Source organism: Mustelus asterias, chromosome 16 (genome assembly GCF_964213995.1).
Source record: "Mustelus asterias chromosome 16, sMusAst1.hap1.1, whole genome shotgun sequence".
Lineage (NCBI taxonomy): Eukaryota > Metazoa > Chordata > Chondrichthyes > Carcharhiniformes > Triakidae > Mustelus > Mustelus asterias.
In genome coordinates, this window is record NC_135816.1 from 62,938,417 (window position 1) to 62,962,325 (window position 23,909).

The 23,909-nt window shown below is 49.8% G+C and overlaps 1 protein-coding gene across 1 annotated transcript in view; it reads right to left on the reverse strand.

The window, feature by feature from the left end:
* Positions 1-23,909, reverse strand: part of LOC144505212 (semaphorin-4B-like) — a 132,843-nt gene that overhangs the window by 20,887 nt on the left and 88,047 nt on the right. Inside the window, exons 5-7 of the mRNA XM_078231196.1 lie at positions 12,150-12,261; positions 7,354-7,473; positions 5,437-5,588 (exon numbers count right to left, since the gene is read on the reverse strand). Coding sequence (XP_078087322.1) covers positions 5,437-5,588; positions 7,354-7,473; positions 12,150-12,261 — 384 coding nt within the window. The remainder of the gene's footprint in view (positions 1-5,436; positions 5,589-7,353; positions 7,474-12,149; positions 12,262-23,909) is intronic.

Genomic DNA, 23,909 nt, shown 5'->3' on the forward strand with positions numbered 1-23,909 from the left:
TATAGGCCCTGGCAAGACTTGTGCTCCAGAAGTAGGCACACCCCTAACCAACCTGTTTCAGTACAACTGCAACATTGGTATCTTCCCAACAATGTGGAAAATTGCCCAGTTATGTCCAGCTCAAAATAAGCAAGACAAATCCAATCTGGCTAACACCCAGTTGATCAGTTTATTTTCAATCATCAGCAATAACCTGTTCACCAATGGCCAGTTTGGGTTCTGCCAGGGCCTCTTGGTTCCAGACATCATTGCAGCCTTGGTTCAAACTTGAACAAAAGAGCTGAACACAAGAGGTGAGATGAGTGACTGGCCTTGACATCAAGGCAGCATTTGACCAAGTGTGGCATCAAGAAGCAAAACTAGAGTCAATGGGAATTAGGGGGACGATTTCACTGTTTGGAACAATACCTAACACTAAGGAAGATAGGAGGCCAATCACCTCAGCTCCAGGAAATCGCTGCAGGAGTCTGTCTGTTTACAGTACTGCAGTAACACCGTCTATCTCTGTATAACACTGCAGTAACACCGTCTATCTTTGTATAGCACTGCAGTAATGCCGTCTATCTGTGTATAACACTGCAGTGACACCGTCTATCTGTGTATAGCACTGCAGTGACACCGTCTATCTGTATATAGCACTGCAGTAACACTGTCTATCTGTGTATAGCACTGCAGTAACACTGTCTATCTGTGTATAGCACTGCAGTGACACTGTCTATCTGTGTATAGCACTGCAGTAACACCGTCTATCTGTGTATAGCACTGCAGTGACACCGTCTATCTGTGTATAGCACTGCAGTGACACTGTCTATCTGTGTATAGCACTGCAGTAACACTGTCTATCTGTGTATAGCACTGCAGTAACACTGTCTATCTGTGTATAGCACTGCAGTAACACTGTCTATCTGTGTATAGCACTGCAGTAACACTGTCTATCTGTGTATAGCACTGCAGTAACACTGTCTATCTGTGTATAGCACTGCAGTAACACTGTCTATCTGTGTATAGCACTGCAGTAACACTGTCTATCTGTATATAGCACTGCAGTAACACTGTCTATCTGTGTACAGCACTGCAGTAACACTGTCTATCTGTGTATAGCACTGCAGTAACACTGTCTATCTGTATATAGCACTGCAGTAACACTGTCTATCTGTGTATAGCACTGCAGTAACACTGTCTATCTGTGTATAGCACTGCAGTAACACCGTCTATCTGTGCATAGCACTGCAGTAACACCGTCTGTGTATAGCACTGCAGTAACACTGTCTGTGTATAGCACTGCAGTAACACCGTCTATCTGTGTATAGCACTGCAGTAACACTGTCTATCTGTGTATAGCACTGCAGTAACACTGTCTATCTGTGTATAGCACTGCAGTAACACTGTCTATCTGTATATAGCACTGCAGTGACACTGTCTATCTGTGTATAGCACTGCAGTAACACTGTCTATCTGTGTATAGCACTGCAGTAACACTGTCTATCTGTGTATAGCACTGCAGTAACACCGTCTATCTGTGCATAGCACTGCAGTAACACCGTCTGTGTATAGCACTGCAGTAACACTGTCTATCTGTGTATAGCACTGCAGTAACACTGTCTATCTGTGTATAGCACTGCAGTAACACTGTCTATCTGTATATAGCACTGCAGTAACACTGTCTATCTGTGTATAGCACTGCAGTAACACCGTCTATCTGTGTATAGCACTGCAGTAACGCTGTCTATCTGTGTATAGCACTGCAGTAACACTGTCTATCTGTGTATAGCACTGCAGTGACACCGTCTATCTGTGTATAGCACTGCAGTGACACTGTCTATCTGTGTATAGCACTGCAGTAACACCGTCTATCTGTGTATAGCACTGCAGTAACACTGTCTATCTGTGCATAGCACTGCAGTAACACCGTCTGTGTATAGCACTGCAGTAACGCTGTCTATCTGTGTATAGCACTGCAGTAACACTGTCTATCTGTGTATAGCACTGCAGTAACACTGTCTGTGTATAGCACTGCAGTAACACTGTCTATCTGTGTATAGCACTGCAGTAACACTGTCTGTGTATAGCACTGCAGTAACACTGTCTGTGTATAGCACTGCAGTAACACTGTCTATCTGTGTATAGCACTGCAGTAACACTGTCTGTGTATAGCACTGCAGTAACACCGTCTATCTGTGCATAGCACTGCAGTAACACTGTCTATCTGTATATAGCACTGCAGTAACACTGTCTGTGTATAGCACTGCAGTAACACTGTCTATCTGTATATAGCACTGCAGTAACACTGTCTATCTGTGTATAGCACTGCAGTAACACCGTCTATCTGTGCATAGCACTGCAGTAACACCGTCTGTATATAGCACTGCAGTAACGCTGTCTATCTGTGTATAGCACTGCAGTAACACTGTCTATCTGTGTATAGCACTGCAGTAACACCGTCTGTGTATAGCACTGCAGTAACGCTGTCTATCTGTGTACAGCACTGCAGTAACGCTGTCTATCTGTGTATAGCACTGCAGTGACACCGTCTATCTGTGTATAGCACTGCAGTAACACTGTCTATCTGTGTATAGCACTGCAGTAACACTGTCTATCTGTGTATAGCACTGCAGTAACACTGTCTATCTGTGTATAGCACTGCAGTAACACTGTCTATCTGTGTATAGCACTGCAGTAACACCGTCTATCCGTGCATAGCACTGCAGTGACACTGTCTATCTGTGTATAGCACTGCAGTAACGCTGTCTATCTGTGTACAGCACTGCAGTAACACTGTCTATCTGTGTACAGCACTGCAGTAACACTGTCTATCTGTGTATAGCACTGCAGTAACACTGTCTATCTGTGTATAGCACTGCAGTGACGCTGTCTATCTGTGTATAGCACTGCAGTAACACTGTCTATCTGTGTATAGCACTGCAGTGACACTGTCTATCTGTGTATAGCACTGCAGTGACACTGTCTATCTGTGTATAGCACTGCAGTGACACTGTCTATCTGTGTATAGCACTGCAGTGACACCGTCTATCTGTGTATAGCACTGCAGTAACACTGTCTATCTGTGTATAGCACTGCAGTAACACCGTCTATCTGTGTATAGCACTGCAGTGACACCAACTATCTGTGTATAGCACTGCAGTAACACTGTCTATCTGTGTATAGCACTGCAGTAACACTGTCTATCTGTGTATAGCACTGCAGGGACACCGGCTATCTGTGTATAGCACTGCAATGACAGTGTTACTGCCTATTTGTGGTACTGTCTATCTGTGTATAATTCTGCAGTCACAGTGTTACTGCCTGTATGTGGCACTGTCTATCTGTGTACAGCTCTGCAGTGACAGTGTTACTGCCTGTTTGTGGTACTGTCTGTCTGTGTATAGCACTGCAGCAACAGTATTACTGCCTGTCTATCTGTGTATATCTCTGCAGTGAAGTGTTACTGCCTGTTTGTGGTATTATCTATCTGTGTATAGTTCTGCAGTGACAGTGTTACTGCCTGTGTGTGTCCCTGTCTATGTGTGTATAGCTCTGCAGCAACAGTGTTACTGCCTGTTTGTGGTACTGTCTGTCTGAGTACAGCTCTGCAGTGACAGTGTTACTGCCTGTTTGTAGTACTGTCTATCTGTGTACAGCTCTGCAGTGACAGTGTTACTGCCTGTTTGTAGTACTGTCTGTCTGTGTACAGCTCTGCAGTGACAGTTTTACTGTCTGTTTGTGATACTGTCTGTCTGTGTACAGCTCTGCAGTGACAGTGTTACTGCCTGTTTGTGGTACTGTCTATCTGGATTTCCTGACCCTGTCCCGCTGCAGGATCGTCTGGTCCTGCCAAGGTCAATGGACTCTTGGTTGGCTCCCCTGCAGGAGCACCTGCCGCACCAGAGCCGGCAACCTTGAAAGCTGATAAGAGCTGACCAATAATTCCAAAGAGCTGAGATGAGAAGTCTATGATAGCTAAAAGCAGCTACATGAGTCGGTAACTAAAGTTGTAGATGTCTGAGAAAAAAATCTAAGTACATGTCTGGTTGAAAGAGGAAATACAAATGTTGAAGTAGAAATTGCCTTCTTTTCCTTATCATCATTGTCCCCTCTTCATTGCTCTGAATTTCTTCTTCTCTCATACTTCTTCTCTTCAATTCCTCACTGCTTACTTTCATTGCTTTGTATTTGCCCCTATCACATACCCTTCATGGCCATTCATTTTGATCCCCAACCCTGGGTCTCACTGCTTCATCCTGGCTTCGCTCTTCATAACTATTCTTAACACCAGTGGCAGTGATTCTGGGTCACCAGTATTGGGACCTAAACTGAGGGGAGCTGAGTCCAATCTGATCTCAGGTGTAAGTGTGGGCTGGGGTGTTGAAAAAACCCAAATAATTACTGTCAGCAATACTATGAGGCTGAGAAGGCTTCAAAACATTGAAGTCTGACAGTTGGCAAATCACAATACTAACACAAGAGGTGGGGTGGGAATTTTAACCTAACTCATCAAGCCTGAAACCCATAGCATTTAGCTTTATACTCTATTCTTTACACTTGTTTTATACCCGCCCACTTCATTGGAAAATAAAACCCAATCAGTTGTGCCAGGGTTGCACCGATTGGGCGAGTTAGGTTAAAATTGCCCCACATTATGATTGCTCTGCTGGCTGTGTGACAGTTAGAAATGAATCTGTGTGGAGTTTGCACATTCTCTCCATGTCTGCGTGGGTTTCCTCTGGGTGCTCCGGTTTCCTCCCACAGTCCGAAGGTGTGCGGGTTAGGTTGATTGGCCATGCCAAATTGACTCTAGAGTCGGGGGATTAGCAGGGTAAATATGTGAGGTTACAGGAATAGGGCCTGGGTGGGATTGTGGTTGGTGCAGACTTGATGGGCCGAATGGCCTCCTTCTGCACTGTAGGGATCCTATGATCTGCAGCACAGCAGAATAGTCTCAGCCTCGATTTCCTTGTTGTTGTCGGAGGTTTTGGAACAAGGGAACACCTGAGACTGGAGAATAGATCATCGCCTCCCTTCAACCCAATCAATGGGCGAACGTCAACTACATGTAAGATCAGAATTTCCTGGACTGCATTGGTCGCAGAGTTAAAGCTGCAGAGCGCAACTTCACTGAGAAACAGACTAGGGCTGAGAATTTCTGACATTTCCAGAAGAGGGTTCTGAGTTTGCTCAAAATACCACAGCTTCCTAACTGTATTCATAATGTCAATAATACATTGCAACCTGAGAAATAGTTTATTACGTTTCTTACATTGTTAATACATACCAGTGAGCAGAGGAATTCTTATCCGCATATAATGTAAAATCAACAGCATCGCTAATATAGAAACACAATCTTTGCATTGTTCTGATTCTGCACCTTTAATTATTTGTGTTTTGTTAACAATGCCTTTGGAAAGAAAGTTTTGAGAATAGTTGCCAGCAGCTTATTACCTTGCAGATCCTGGCAACTCTGGCCACCCGCAGTCTGGTATAGTAGTTAAACTTCTTGCTGAACTCACTGAAGAAAAAATACAGTTTGTCATCATCGCCCTTTTCACTCCTCAAGCTCTCCTTCACCAGAGCCGAGCTAACAAAGGTCGGTTCTGGAGATAGAAAAGTATTTCAGCTCACTGTATTCTGAAGAGTTGCAATGTTACACCCACATGCACACACACACACACACACATGCATAACATGCACACACATATACAAAGGCATAGATATACCCACGCAGACAGCTACACACATACATACACACACATGCATGCACACATACATGCACACAGATGCGCATAGGCACATACACACAATTGAACATCTGGATAACAAGGACACTTATGTCAGGCTCCTATTGATTGACTACAGCTCAACCTTCAATACCACTATCCCAACAAAACCCATCTCCAAAGTCCGTGGCCTTGGGCTCGGCTCCTTCCTCTGCGACTGTATCCTGAACTTCCTAACCCACAGACCACAATCAGTAAGGATAGGCAATGACACTCCCTCCAGGATTATCCTCAACATCGGTGCCCCACAAGGCTGTGTCCTCAGCCCCTTACTGTACTCCTTATACACCTATGACTGTGTGGCCAAATTCCACTCCAGCTCAATTTTCAGGTTTGCTGATGACACCACCGTAGTGGGTCGGATCTCAAACAATGATGAGACGGAGTACAGGAAGGAGATAGAGAATCTGGTGAACTGGTACGATGACAATAATCTCTCCCTCAATATCAGTAAAATGAAGGAGATAGTCATCAACTTTAGGAAGCATGTTGGAGGACATGCTCCTATCTACATCAACGGTGATGAAGTGGAAATGGTTGAGAGCTTCAGGTTTCTCGGTGACGTGTCCTGGTCCCTCCACACCAATGCTATGGTCAAGAAAGCCTTAGCCTCCTTTTTCAGGAGGCTAAGGAAATTCAGCATGTCCGCTACGACACTCACCAATTTTTACAGGTGCACCATAGAAAGCATTCTTTCTGGTTGTATCACAGCTTGGTATGGTCCTTGCTCTAACCACGACCGCAAGAAACTACAAATGGTTGTGAACGCAGCCCAGCCCATCATGCAAACCAACCTCCTATCCATTGACTCTGTCTACACTTCCTGCTGCCTTGGAAAAGCAGCCAGCATAATTAAGGACCCCATGCACCCCGGACACACTCTCTTCCACCTTCTTCCATTGGGAAAAAGCTACAAAAGTCTGAGAACACATATCAACTGACTCAGGAACAACTTTTTCTCTGCTGCCATTAGACCTTTGAATGGACGGACCATATATTAAGCTGATCTTTCTCCGCACCCTTATCTTTGACTGTAACACTATATTCTGCACTCTCTCCTTTCCTTCTCCTCTATGTACTCTATGAATGGTACATTTTGCCTGTATAGCGCTCAAGAAACAATACTTTTCACTGTGTCCCAATACATGTGACAATAATAATTTTTTTTAAATAGCATCTGGCAATCAAGTGTAGAGTGACTTGGGTTAAGTTGGCTTCACATTGTGACCACTTAATGTGTGTATCATTTAGTCAGCCATTTTGCCTATCATTCATATCCGGGACATGCAAGATCTTTATAAAAACTCTTTCTCAGTTTCTGAGCCATTACCGAAATTTTACTGGACATCTGCCAGTTGAGCACCACATTGAGAATTTTTTTAAAAAGCAACAAAATAGATAAGGGTACACGGATAGTTTGAAAAGCTGCTTGCGTGATGACAGAAAAATATGCAATCTCTAGATGTGGGACTGTTCTGGGTGCCGCCTGCTATGACATTGACTCAAAACAACCGATTAATCATTTATTTTACTTCCAGTTTAATCTCATCGTTACCGTTGTCAAAAACCTTTCATTACTCACCTTTCAACCAGGAATCTAATGCCTCTGTTGCGGTTCGCTGATTGAAAGGACCCATTGCCCTGGAAATTTGGAACTGAGTTCCTTGGAGATCGATTGCAGTTGCTGCATACAAGAGTCCATCTGGTATTACAGAGTCAGGGAGAGGAAAACTAATTATTCATTTTGCATAATTCAAAATTCCACAGTGATTACACCTTTTACCAACTTCACTCCACTCACAATCCGGCCTCTTTTCTATTTAAAAATCATTTTGTTTTTATTTTATGTATTAGTGTCACAAGTAGGTTTACATTAACACTACAACGAAGTGACTGTGAAAATCCCCTCGTCGCCACACTCTGGCGCCTGTTTGGGTACACTGAGGGAGAATTTAGCATGGCCAATGCACCTAACCAGCACATCTTTCAGACTGTAGTAGAAAACCGGAGCACCCGGAGGAGACACAGAGAGAACATGCAAACTCCACACAGTGACCCGAGGCCGGAACTGAACCCAGGTCCCTGGCGCTGTGCATCAGCAGTGCTAACCACTGTTCCACAGTGCAGGAAAAATCTTTCCCCCACTCCCTTAGCTCTCATCAACATCCCACAGCATTCACCAGTGGAAAAAGTGGGCAAGCAGCCTGTGCTCTGGGCTCTGTCAATGAACAAGCAGAAGCCCTGAACTAGTTGTGGGGAGTGTGGGGAGGAGGAAGACATTCCATCCAACTTTTCCGACTCAGTGTCTACTCAACAAACCCAAACCCAAACTAAATCAGAAACTCAAATATATTGTGACAGTGTTGGTACCAGCAGATCACCTCCCCCGGTGATAACTGGTCATCGCATTTTTTTTTAAATTGAGCATCAGCTCGTGATCTATGCTGGGAGTCAGATTGAATACTGTTGCCACGGACATGGGGACTCAATGTTCTCCGAACTGTACAGGTTAAGTCTTACTGCGAGAGGAACAGACGATACCATGACACCTCGCATAGGCTGGATAGGTTTTTCCTGCCCTCGAGAATGATATGGTGTAAAGGGTAGGAGAGAAGAAGGGTAAATATGATTTTAAAATAAACATTTGAAAGGTTTCTCCAATGCACAGCATCAATTTCTCCCCTTTCCTCAAACGCTGTACATACTGATAGTTCTGTTGCAGTCCCTAATTTGGGCTGTTATGTTTATTTCTCTCCCATTTTCATGTTCTGTGGCAGCAGGGAAGGCGATGGTCTAGTGGTATTCTCGCAGACTATTAATCCAGAAACTCAGCAAATGTTCTGGGGACCTGGGTTCGAATCCCGCACGGCAGATGGTGAAATTCGAATTCATTATAGAATATCTGGAATTAAGAATCTACCAATGAAATTGAAACCACTGTCGATTGTCGGGAAAACCCATCTGGTTCGCTAATGTCCTTTAGAGAAGAAAATCTGCTGTCCTTGCCTGGCCTGGCCTACATATGACTACAGAGCCACAGCAATGACTCTCAACTGCCCTCTGAAATGGCTGAGCAAGCCACTCAGTTCAAGGGTAACTATGGATGGGCAATAAATGCTATCCCACGAATGAATTTTTAAAAATTCAACAATATTAAAAGAAAGTTACAGGAAACGTCTTAGGCTTGTATCCAGGAATACCATCAATATTCTATTTGGAATGTGCACTCACATCCACCTTCTGGGTGCTACTGAAATTCTGTAGCCCAAAGGTACCTCTTCTCCTAATATACCTTAGAAGAATCACAAACACAAATTTCAAACCCTGAATTAGGCCCCTACAAGTTTAAGGGCAATACAGAAAATGCAATAATTTGTGCAAAAACTGCATAGAAAATATCTCAATACTTGGTTCTGGTTCAAAAATCTGCCTCCACCCCCTCAATCAGTGTTACCAGAACCAGCCTTACTATTTGTAATAGATTGAATGTGATTCAATATGGCTCAAAGTATAAAAGGTTTTATGCTGCAACTGTACAGGACCTTGGTGAGACCACATTTGGAGTATTGTGTGCAGTTCTGGTCACCTCACTATAGGAAGGATGTGGAAGCGCTGGAAAGAGTGCAGAGGAGATTTACCAGGATGCTGCCTGGTTTGGAGGGTAGGTCTTATGAGGAAAGGTTGAGGGAGCTAGGGCTGTTCTCTCTGGAGCGGAGGAGGCTGAGGGGAGACTTAATAGAGGTTTATAAAATGATGAAGGGGATAGATAGAGTGAACGTTCAAAGACTATTTCCTCGGGTGGATGGAGCTATTACAAGGGGGCATAACTATAGGGTTCGTGGTGGGAGATACAGGAAGGATATCAGAGGTAGGTTCTTTACGCAGAGAGTGGTTGGGGTGTGGAATGGACTGCCTGCAGTGATAGTGGAGTCGGACACTTTAGGAACATTTAAGTGGTTATTGGATAGGCACATGGAGCACACCAGGATGATAGGGAGTGGGATAGCTTGATCTTGGTTTCAGATAAAGCTCGGCACAACATCGTGGGCCAAAGGGCCTGTTCTGTGCTGTACTGTTCTATGTTCTATGTTTAATCACCAACGATAAATAGTTATTTACAACAAGTGTCAGACAGAACTAACCACGCGCCTACTCTCCCCTCCTCCCTAACCCGGGATTGTCCCCAACCCAGGACGTGTGACTTTGCACCTGATTGGCTCAGCTTCCTGCCTTGACACTCTATAGGGTCCGGCCCGATCACATGGCCCTCAGGGACCACTCCCTAAAAGAAACCACGCTACCACAATCCTTCCCCCCTAACTCCTGAATTCACCTATGAATGAAGCAAAAGGAACATAGAACATAGAACATAGAACATAGAAAGTCACAGCACAAACAGGCCCTTCGGCCCACAAGTTGCGCCGATCACATCCCCACCTCTAGGCCTATCTATAGCCCTCAATCCCATTAAATCCCATGTACTCATCCAGAAGTCTCTTAAAAGACCCCAACGAGTTAACATAGGCATGCATATTACAATCGATGTCAGGAATGCCCCAGAAAAACGCATCGTAAGTTAAGTCGATCCGGGGACTTCTGGACACTAGTAGAATGACTCAATTCTGTGATGTGTTCAGCAGGAAATGGTGAAAACAGTTGTGAAAGGCAAACTCATCAATCCAGGGTTGGGATCTCTCTGTAACTGCTATCTCCAGAGTTACAGAAACTGCTGACTGCTCTGGTTCCACATTTACAACTGGGATCCCTGTATCCAATCCTGCTGAATTCGAATCTACTGCAGGGTTCCCCCTTTGATCCCCTTTATCCGGCCCCGCTCTCTCCCTCAGATGGTCTATGTATTTCTTCACGTGACAGCCTTGTACCTCTACAACAGAGGCGACCGATCCTGTTCTTTCCACAATCTTTGCAGCCATCCATGTCAGTCCTGCTGCAAAGTTTCTGACCAGGATGAAATCCTCAACTTAGAACAATTTGTCTTTTTTTCTTGAGTCATGGCCTTCTTTCTGGGAGGTCTGCTTAGCCTCCACACTCCCCGCCAAATTTGGTAAGCGGCATTCCATTAGTAGCTCAGCTGGCGTGACCCCTGTGGTCTCATTTGGCGTGGTATTGTATGACACCAAATATTGGCTATAATTGGAAGCAGAGGCCTATTAGCTTGCTTCTTCATTGATGATTTGAATGATTGTACAGCGCATTCCGTTAACCCACTGGAGGCTGGGTGGTGAGGGGTTAAACCTAACATGGCGAATACCATTTGATTTAACAAATTTTCAAAACTCCTCTGCTTTAAACGATGTGCCAGTGTCTGACACTAAGGCCTCTGGGACGCTGTGGATGGCCAAAACCTTCCTCAATTTATCAATGGTGGCAGTGGCCATTGTGGGTTTCATTAATTAGACATCCAACCATTTAGAATGTATGTCTACTAATATAAGATACATTAACAGCCCTGCAAAGTCTATATGTATTCTTGCCCAGTGCCTGCCTGGCCACTCCCAAGGATGCATATTCGTCAGTGGCGGCAATGCCTGTTGGACTGCAGAACCGAGGCATTGGCTGATCATTCTTTCCATTTCTTTATCAATGCCCGGCCACCAAACGTAACTTTGGGCAAGTGCTTTCACCCTGCGTTCTCCCGGATGTGAGTTGTGCAATTTGTTATCCCACCCCATTTCCCTTTGGGGGCGGGACGACAACACGAGTCCCCCCGCCCCACCACCTCCCCCCACCGTTCTTCTATGTTGGCAAGGCTTAAGCAGCTCTGGCTTTTCGTATCGCCATTCTTGCATCACCAGCTTCTTAACTTTTGATAACACTGGGTCTCCTTTGGTCCAGGTTGTTATATCAGACTATCAGCTGCAGCTCCAGTACTATCTCTTGTGGGACCGGTGGTAATGCTACTGTCTGTGACAAGGAATGTTCACAGTTTTCCACTTTGGGTCCACTGGCTCAATCTTTCCAATCAAAGGCACTTTAATGTGTGTATGTACCTTCCTGCTTTGTAGTTTCGACACTTAACTTTCCTCCCCTGTAGCTGTAAACTGCGATCCCCGACAACTATCGAAAGCTTATCCTCGTCGCTGAAGGCAACTCGATGTGGCTCAAAGTATAAAAAGGTTTATCACTAGCAAGGGTCAGACAGAACTAACTATGTGACTACTCTCCCCTCCTCTCTGGCTCCAACAGAGGATCCTCCCCGACCCAGGACGCGCGACCTTGCACCCGATTGGCTCAGCTTCCTGCCTTGAGACTCCATAGCGTCCGGTCTGATCACATAATCCTCAGGGATCGTCTCTTAAAGGGGCCACGCTACCAAACTATTCATATTGAAGATGAGAGAGAGATTGGAGAGATTACCCGCTACCACGGAGGTGTGATAAAAGGCTGGGTTGTATGGGCATCGTGCTTTCCCACTTTCCAGGATTACTTCTCCTTTATCATCTTTCACCAGCTCAAACTCAGAGGCCTTCTGAAATAAAATACCATCACAAGTTCAAATCAGATTGCATTAACCCCACTGCACCCACCCACCCCATTCACTTGTTATGCCCAGTAAAGACTTCTCATATTCCTAACCTTCAAGGTATGAACATTACTCGATGTGGACACTTTGCAATTAGTCAATTTTAAAAAGAAAAGTCAATATACGGCAAATATGGCCTCTTAAACATATCACACCAGCCTCTCACTCACTACTGCACATATCACACCAGCCCCTCACTCACTACTGCACATATCACACTGGCCCCTCACTCACTACTGCACACATCACACCAGCCCCTCACTCACTACTGCACATATCACACTGGCCCCTCACTCACTACCGCACACAGTACACTGGCCCCTCACTCACTGCTGCACACATCACACCAGCCCCTCACTCATTACTGCACACATCACACCAGCCCCTCACTCACTACTGCACACATCACACCGGCCCCTCACTCACTACTGCACACATCACACCAGCCCCTAGAAGTGGCTAGATGGTGGAGAACTGGCTTGGCCATAGGAGACAGAGGGTAGTGGTCGAAGGGTCTTTTTCCGGCTGGAGGTCTGTGACCAGTGGTGTTCCGCAGGGCTCTGTATTGGGACCTCTGCTATTTGTGATATATATAAATGATTTGGAAGAAGGTGTAACTGGTGTAATCAGCAAGTTTGCGGATGACACGAAGATGGCTGGACTTGCGGATAGCGAAGAGCGTTGTCGGGCAATACAGCAGGATATAGATAGGCTGGAAAATTGGGCGGAGAGGTGGCAGATGGAGTTTAATCCAGATAAATGCGAAGTGATGCATTTTGGAAGAAATAATGTAGGGAGGAGTTATACAATAAATGGCAGAATCATCAGGAGTATAGAAACACAGAGGGACCTAGGTGTGCAAGTCCACAAATCCTTGAAGGTGGCAACACAGGTGGAGAAAGTGGTGAAGAAGGCATATGGTATGCTTGCCTTTATAGGACGGGGTATAGAGTATAAAAGCTGGAGTCTGATGATGCAGCTGGATAGAACACTGGTTAGGCCACATTTGGAGTACTGCGTCCAGTTCTGGTCGCCACACTACCAGAAGGACGTGGAGGCGTAAGAGAGAGTGCAGAGAAGGTTTACCAGGATGCTGCCTGGTATGGAGGGTCTTAGCTATGAGGAGAGATTGGGTAAACTGGGGTTGTTCTCCCTGGAAAGACGGAGAATGAGGGGAGATCTAATAGAGGTGTACAAGATTATGAAGGGTATAGATAGGGTGAACGGTGGGAAGCATTTTCCCAGATCAGAAGTGACGTTCACGAGGGGTCACGGGCTCAAGGTGAGAGGGGCAAAGTACAACTCAGATATTAGAGGGATGTTTTTTACACAGAGGGTGGTGGGGGCCTGGAATGCGCTGCCAAGTAGGGTGGTGGAGGCAGGCACGCTGACATCGTTTAAGACTTACCTGGATAGTCACATGAGCAGCCTGGGAATGGAGGGATACAAACGATTGGTCGAGTTGGACCAAGGAGCGGCACAGGCTTGGAGGGCCGAAGGGCCGGTTTCCTGTGCTGTACTGTTCTTTGTTCTTTGTACACCGGCCCCTCACTCACTACTGCACACATCACACCAGCCCCTCACTCACTACTGCACACATCACACCAACTCCTCACTCACTACTGCACACATCACACCAACTCCTCACTCACTACTGCACACATCACACCGGCCCCTCACTCACTACTGCACACATCACATCAGCCCCTCACTCACTACTGCACACATCACACCAGCCTCTCACTCACTACTGCACACATCACACCAGCCCCTCACTCACTACTGCACACATCACACCAGCCTCTCACTCACTACTGCACACATCACACCAGCCCCTCACTCACTACTGCACACATCACACCAGCCCCTCACTCACTACTGCACACATCACACAGGCCCCTCACTCACTACTGCACACATCACACAGGCCCCTCACTCACTCCTGCACACATTACACCGGCCCCTCACTCACTACTGCACACATCACACCAGCCTCTCACTCATTACTGCACACATCACACCAGCCCCTCACTCACTAATGCACACATTACACCGACTCCTCACTCACTACTGCACACATCACACAGGCCCCTCACTCACTACTGCACACATTACACCGACTCCTCACTCACTACTGCACACATCACACCAGCCTCTCACTCACTACTGCACGCATCACACCGGCCCCTCACTCACTACTGCACACATCACACCAGGCCTTCACTCATTACTGCACACATCACACCAGCCCCTCAGTCACTACTGCACACATCACACCGACTCCTCACTCACTACTGCACACATCACACCAGCCCCTCACTCACTACTGCACACATCACACCGGCCCCTCACTCACTACTGCACACATCACACCGGCCCCTCACTCACTACTGCATACATCACACAGGCCCCTCACTCACTACTGCACACATCGCACAGGCCCCTCACTCACTACTGCACACATCACACCGGCCCCTCACTCACTACTGCACACATCACACTGGCCCCTCACTCACTACTGCACACATCACACCAGCCCCTCACTCACTACTGCACACATCACACCAGCCCCTCACTCACTACTGCACACATCACACCAGGCCTTCACTCATTACTGCACACATCACACCAGCCCCTCACTCACTACAGCACACATCACACCAGCCCCTCACTCACTACTGCACACATCACACCGGCCCCTCACTCACTACTGCACACATCACACCAGCCCCTCACTCACTACTGCACACATCACACCAGCCCCTCACTCACTACTGCACACATTACACCAGCCCCTCACTCATTACTGCACACATCACACCAGCCCCTCACCCACTACTGCACACATCACACTGGCCCCTCACTCATTACTGCACACATGACACCAGCCCCTCACTCACTACTGCACACATCACACCAGCCCCTCACTCACTACTGCACACATCACACCGGCCCCTCACTCACGACTGCACACATCACACCAGCCCCTCACTCACTACTGCACACATCACACTGGCCCCTCACTCACTACTGCACACATCACACCTGCCCCTCACTCACTACTGCACACATCACACCAGCCCCTCACTCACTACTGCACACATCACACCAGCCCCTCACTCACTACTGCACACATCACACCAGCCTCTCAGTCACTACTGCACACATCACACCAGCCCCTCACTCACTACTGCACACATCACACCAGCCTCTCACTCACTACTGCACACATCACACCAGCCCCTCACTCACTACTGCACACATCACACCAGCCCCTCACTCACTACTGCACACATCACACCAGCCCCTCACTCACTACTGCACACACCACACAGGCCCCTCACTCACTACTGCACACATCACACAGGCCCCTCACTCACTACTGCACACATCACACCGGCCCCTCACTCACTACTGCACACATCACACCGGCCCCTCACTCATTACTGCACACATCACACCAGCCTCTCACTCATTACTGCACACATCACACCAGCCTCTCACTCAATAATGCACACATCACACCGACTCCTCACTCACTACTGCACACATCACACCGGCCCCTCACTCACTACTGCACACATCACACAGGCCCCTCACTCACTACTGCACACATCACACCAGCCCCTCACTCACTACTGCACACATCACACCAGCCCCTCTCACATTACTGCACGCATCACACCGACTCCTCACTCACTACTGCACACATCACACTGGCCCCTCACTCACTACTGCACACATCACACCAGCCCCTCACTCACTACTGCACACATCACACTCGCCTCTCACTCACTACTGCACACTTCACACCGGCCCCTCACTCACTACTGCACACATCGCACCGGCCCCTCACTCACTACTGCATACATCACACAGGCCCCTCACTCACTACTGCACACATCACACAGGCCCCTCACTCACTACTGCACACATCACACCAGCCCCTCACTCACTGCTGCACAGATCACACTGGCCCCTCACTCACTACTGCGCACATCACACCAGCCCCTCACTCACTACTGCACACATCACACCAGCCCCTCACTCACTACTGCACACATCACACCGGCCCCTCACTCACTAATGCACACATCACACAGGCCCCTCACTCACTACTGCACACATCACACAGGCCCCTCACTCACTACTGCACACATCACACAGGCCCCTCACTCATTACTGCACGCATCACACCGACTCCTCACTCACTACTGCAAACATCACACTGGCCCCTCACTCACTACTGCACACATCACACCAGCCCCTCACTCACTACTGCACACATCACACTGGCCTCTCTCTCACTACTGCACACATCACACCGGCCCCTCACTCGCTACTGCACACAACACACCGGCCCCTCACTCACTACTGCATACATCACACAGGCCCCTCACTCACTACTGCACACATCACACAGGCCACTCACTCACTACTGCACACATCACACCAGCCCCTCACTCACTACTGCACACATCACACTGGCCCCTCACTCACTACTGCACACATCACACCAGCCCCTCACTCACTACTGCACACATCACACCAACCCCTCACTCACTACTGCACACATCACACCAGCCCCTCACTCACTACTGGACACATCACACCAGCCCCTCACTCACTACAGCACACATCACACCAGCCCCTCACTCACTACTGCACACATCACACCAGCCCCTCACTCACTACTGCACACATCATACCGGCCCCTCACTCACTACTGCACACATCATAACGGCCCCTCACGCACTACTGCACACATCACACCAGCCCCTCACTCACTACTGCACATGTCACACCGGCCCCTCACTCACGACTGCACACATCACACCAGCCCCTCACTCACTACTGCACACATCACACCAGCCCCTCACTCACTACTGCACACATTACACAAGCCCCTCACTCACTACTGCACACATCACACTGGCCCCTCACTCATTACTGCACACATCACACCAGCCCCTCACTCACTACTGCACACATCACACTGGCCCCTCACTCATTACTGCACACATGACACCAGCCCCTCACTCACTACTGCACACATCACACCGGCCCCTCACTCACTACTGCACACATCACACCAGCCCCTCACTCACTACTGCACACATCACACTGGCCCCTCACTCACTACTGCACACATCACACCAGCCCCTCACTCACTACTGCAAACATCACACCAGCCCCTCACTCACTACTGCACACATCACACCAGCCCCTCACTCACTACTGCACACATCACACCAGCCTCTCAGTCACTACTGCACACATCACACCAGCCCCTCACTCACTACTGCACACATCACACCAGCCTCTCACTCACTACTGCACACATCACACCAGCCCCTCACTCACTACTGCACACATCACACCAGCCCCTCACTCACTCCTGCACACATCACACCAGCCCCTCACTCACTACTGCACACATCACACAGGCCCCTCACTCACTACTGCACACATCACACAGGCCCCTCACTCACTACTGCACACATCACACCGGCCCCTCACTCACTACTGCACACATCACACCAGCCTCTCACTCATTACTGCACACATCACACCAGCCTCTCACTCATTACTGCACACATCACACCAGCCTCTCACTCACTAATGCACACATCACACCGACTCCTCACTCACTACTGCATACATCACACAGGCCCCTCACTCACAACTGCACACATCACACAGGCCCCTCACTCACTACTGCACACATCACACCAGCCCCTCACTCACTACTGCACACATCACACTGGCCCCTCACTCACTACTGCACACATCACACCAGCCCCTCACTCACTACTGCACACATCACACCAGCCCCTCACTCACTACTGCACACATCACACCGGCCCCTCACTCACTACTGCACACATCACACCGGCCCTCACTCACTACTGCACACATCACACCGACTCCTCACTCACTACTGCACACATCACACCAGCCCCTCACTCACTACTGCACACATTACACCAGCCCCTCACTCTCTACTGCACACATCACACTGGCCCCTCACTCATTACTGCACACATCACACCAGCCCCTCACTCACTACTGCACACATCACACCAGCCCCTCACTCACTGCTGCACAGATCACACTGGTCCCTCACTCACTACTGCACACATCACACCAGCCCCTCACTCACTACTGCACACATCACACCAGCCCCTCACTCACTTCTGCACACATCACACCAGCCCCTCACTCACTACTGCGCACATCACACCAGCCCCACACTCACTACTGCACACATCACACCAGCCCCTCACTCACTACTGCACACATCACACCGACTCCTCACTCACTACTGCACACATCACACCAGCCCCTCACTCACTACTGCACACATCACACCAGCCCCTCACTCACTACTGCACACATCACACTGGCCCCTCACTCACTACTGCACACATCACACCAGCCCCTCACTCACTACTGCGCACATCACACCAGCCCCTCACTCACTACTGCACACATCACACCAGCCCCTCACTCACTACTGCACACATCACACCGGCCCCTCACTCACTAATGCACACATCACACAGGCCCCTCACTCACTACTGCACACATCACACAGGCCCCTCACTCACTACTGCACACATCACACCAGCCCCTCACTCACTACTGCACACATCACACAGGCCCCTCACTCACTACTGCACACATCACACAGGCCCCTCACTCATTACTGCACGCATCACACCGACTCCTCACTCACTACTGCACACATCACACTGGCCCCTCACTCACTACTGCACACATCACACCAGCCCCTCACTCACTACTGCACACATCACACTGGCCTCTCACTCACTACTGCACACATCACACCGGCCCCTCACTCACTACTGCACACAACACACCGGCCCCACACTCACTACTGCATACATCACACAGGCCCCTCACTCACTACTGCACACATCACACAGGCCCCTCACTCACTACTGCACACATCACACCAGCCCCTCACTCACTACTGCACACATCACACTGGCCCCTCACTCACTACTGCACACATCACACCGGCCCCTCACTCACTACTGCACACATCACACCAGCCCCTCACTCACTACTGCACACATCACACTGGCCCCTCACTCACTACTGCACACATCACACCAGCCCCTCACTCACTACTGCAAACATCACACCAGCCCCTCACTCACTACTGCACACATCACACCAGCCCCTCACTCACTACTGCACACATCACACCAGCCTCTCAGTCACTACTGCACACATCACACCAGCCCCTCACTCACTACTGCACACATCACACCAGCCTCTCACTCACTACTGCACACATCACACCAGCCCCTCACTCACTACTGCACACATCACACCAGCCCCTCACTCACTCCTGCACACATCACACCAGCCCCTCACTCACTACTGCACACATCACACAGGCCCCTCACTCACTACTGCACACATCACACAGGCCCCTCACTCACTACTGCACACATCACACCGGCCCCTCACTCACTACTGCACACATCACACCAGCCTCTCACTCATTACTGCACACATCACACCAGCCTCTCACTCATTACTGCACACATCACACCAGCCTCTCACTCACTAATGCACACATCACACCGACTCCTCACTCACTACTGCATACATCACACAGGCCCCTCACTCACAACTGCACACATCACACAGGCCCCTCACTCACTACTGCACACATCACACCAGCCCCTCACTCACTACTGCACACATCACACTGGCCCCTCACTCACTACTGCACACATCACACCAGCCCCTCACTCACTACTGCACACATCACACCAGCCCCTCACTCACTACTGCACACATCACACCGGCCCCTCACTCACTACTGCACACATCACACCGGCCCTCACTCACTACTGCACACATCACACCGACTCCTCACTCACTACTGCACACATCACACCAGCCCCTCACTCACTACTGCACACATTACACCAGCCCCTCACTCTCTACTGCACACATCACACTGGCCCCTCACTCATTACTGCACACATCACACCAGCCCCTCACTCACTACTGCACACATCACACCAGCCCCTCACTCACTGCTGCACAGATCACACTGGTCCCTCACTCACTACTGCACACATCACACCAGCCCCTCACTCACTACTGCACACATCACACCAGCCCCTCACTCACTTCTGCACACATCACACCAGCCCCTCACTCACTACTGCGCACATCACACCAGCCCCACACTCACTACTGCACACATCACACCAGCCCCTCACTCACTACTGCACACATCACACCGACTCCTCACTCACTACTGCACACATCACACCAGCCCCTCACTCACTACTGCACACATCACACCAGCCCCTCACTCACTACTGCACACATCACACTGGCCCCTCACTCACTACTGCACACATCACACCAGCCCCTCACTCACTACTGCGCACATCACACCAGCCCCTCACTCACTACTGCACACATCACACCAGCCCCTCACTCACTACTGCACACATCACACCGGCCCCTCACTCACTAATGCACACATCACACAGGCCCCTCACTCACTACTGCACACATCACACAGGCCCCTCACTCACTACTGCACACATCACACCAGCCCCTCACTCACTACTGCACACATCACACAGGCCCCTCACTCACTACTGCACACATCACACAGGCCCCTCACTCATTACTGCACGCATCACACCGACTCCTCACTCACTACTGCACACATCACACTGGCCCCTCACTCACTACTGCACACATCACACCAGCCCCTCACTCACTACTGCACACATCACACTGGCCTCTCACTCACTACTGCACACATCACACCGGCCCCTCACTCACTACTGCACACAACACACCGGCCCCACACTCACTACTGCATACATCACACAGGCCCCTCACTCACTACTGCACACATCCCACAGGCCCCTCACTCACTACTGCACACATCACACCAGCCCCTCACTCACTACTGCACACATCACACTGGCCCCTCACTCACTACTGCACACATCACACCAGCCACTCACTCACTACTGCACACATCACACCAACCCCTCACTCACTCCTGCACACATCACACCAGCCCCTCACTCACTACTGCACACATCACACCAGCCCCTCACTCACTACAGCACACATCACACCAGCCCCTCACTCACTACTGCACACATCACACCAGCCCATCACTCACTACTGCACACATCACACCGGCCCCTCACTCACTACTGCACACATCATACCGGCCCCTCACTCACTACTGCACACATCACACCAGCCCCTCACTCACTACTGCACACGTCACACCGGCCCCTCACTCACGACTGCACACATCACACCAGCCCCTCACTCACTACTGCACACATCACACCAGCCCCTCACTCACTACTGCACACATTACACCAGCCCCTCACTCACTACTGCACACATCACACTGGCCCCTCACTCATTACTGCACACATCACACCAGCCCCTCACTCACTACTGCACACATCACACTGGCCCCTCACTCATTACTGCACACATGACACCAGCCCCTCACTCACTACTGCACACATCACACCGGCCCCTCACTCACTACTGCACACATCACACCAGCCCCTCACTCACTACTGCACACATCACACTGGCCCCTCACTCACTACTGCACACATCACACCAGCCCCACACTCACTACTGCACACATCACACCGGCCCTCACTCACTACTGCACACATCACACCGACTACTCACTCACTACTGCACACATCACACCAGCCCCTCACTCACTACTGCACACATTACACCAGCCCCTCACTCTCTACTGCACACATCACACTGGCCCCTCACTCATTACTGCACACATCACACCAGCCCCTCACTCACGACTGCACACATCACACCAGCCCCTCACTCACTGCTGCACAGATCACACTGGCCCCTCACTCACTACTGCACACATCACACCAGCCCCTCACTCACTACTGCACACATCACACCAGCCCCTCAGTCACTTCTGCACACATCACACCAGCCCCTCACTCACTACTGCGCACATCACACCAGCCCCACACTCACTACTGCACACATCACACCAGCCCCTCACTCACTACTGCACACATCACACCGACTCCTCACTCACTACCGCACACATCACACCAGCCCCTCACTCACTACTGCACACATCACACCAGCCCCTCACTCACTACTGCACACATCACACTGGCCCCTCACTCACTACTGCACACATCACACCAGCCCCTCACTCACTACTGCGCACATCACACCAGCCCCTCACTCACTACTGCACACATCACACCAGCCCCTCACTCACTACTGCACACATCACACCGGCCCCTCACTCACTAATGCACACATCACACAGGCCCCTCACTCACTACTGCACACATCACACCGACTCCTCACTCACTACTGCACACATCACACCAGCCCCTCACTCACTACTGCACACATCACACCAGCCCCTCACTCACTACTGCACACATCACACTGGCCCCTCACTCACTACTGCACACATCACACCAGCCACTCACTCACTACTGCACACATCACACCAACCCCTCACTCACTCCTGCACACATCACACCAGCCCCTCACTCACTACTGCACACATCACACCGGCCCCTCACTCACTAATGCACAAATCACACAGGCCCCTCACTCACTACTGCACACATCACACAGGCCCCTCACTCACTACTGCACACATCACACCAGCCCCTCACTCACTACTGCACACATCACACAGGCCCCTCACTCACTACTGCACACATCACACAGGCCCCTCACTCATTACTGCACGCATCACACCGACTCCTCACTCACTACTGCACACATCACACTGGCCCTCACTCACTACTGCACACATCACACCAGCCCCTCACTCACTACTGCACACATCACACTGGCCTCTCACTCACTACTGCACACATCACACCGGCCCCTCACTCACTACTGCACACAACACACCGGCCCCTCACTCACTACTGCATACATCACACAGGCCCCTCACTCACTACTGCACACATCACACAGGCCCCTCACTCACTACTGCCCACATCACACCAGCCCCTCACTCACGACTGCACACATCACACTGGCCCCTCACTCACTACTGCACACATCACACCAGCCCCTCACTCACTACTGCACACATCACACCAACCCCTCACTCACTACTGCACACATCACACCAGCCCCTTACTCACTACTGCACACATCACACCAGCCCCTCACTCACTACAGCACACATCACACCAGCCCCTCACTCACTACTGCACACATCACACCGGCCCCACACTCACTACAGCACACATCATACCGGCCCCTCACTCACTACTGCACACATCACACCAGCCCCTCACTCACTACTGCACACGTCACACCGGCCCCTCACTCACGACTGCACACATCACACCAGCCCCTCACTCACTACTGCACACATCACACCAGCCCCTCACTCACTACTGCACACATTACACCAGCCCCTCACTCACTACTGCACACATCACACTGGCCCCTCACTCATTACTGCACACATCACACCAGCCCCTCACTCACTACTGCACACATCACACTGGCCCCTC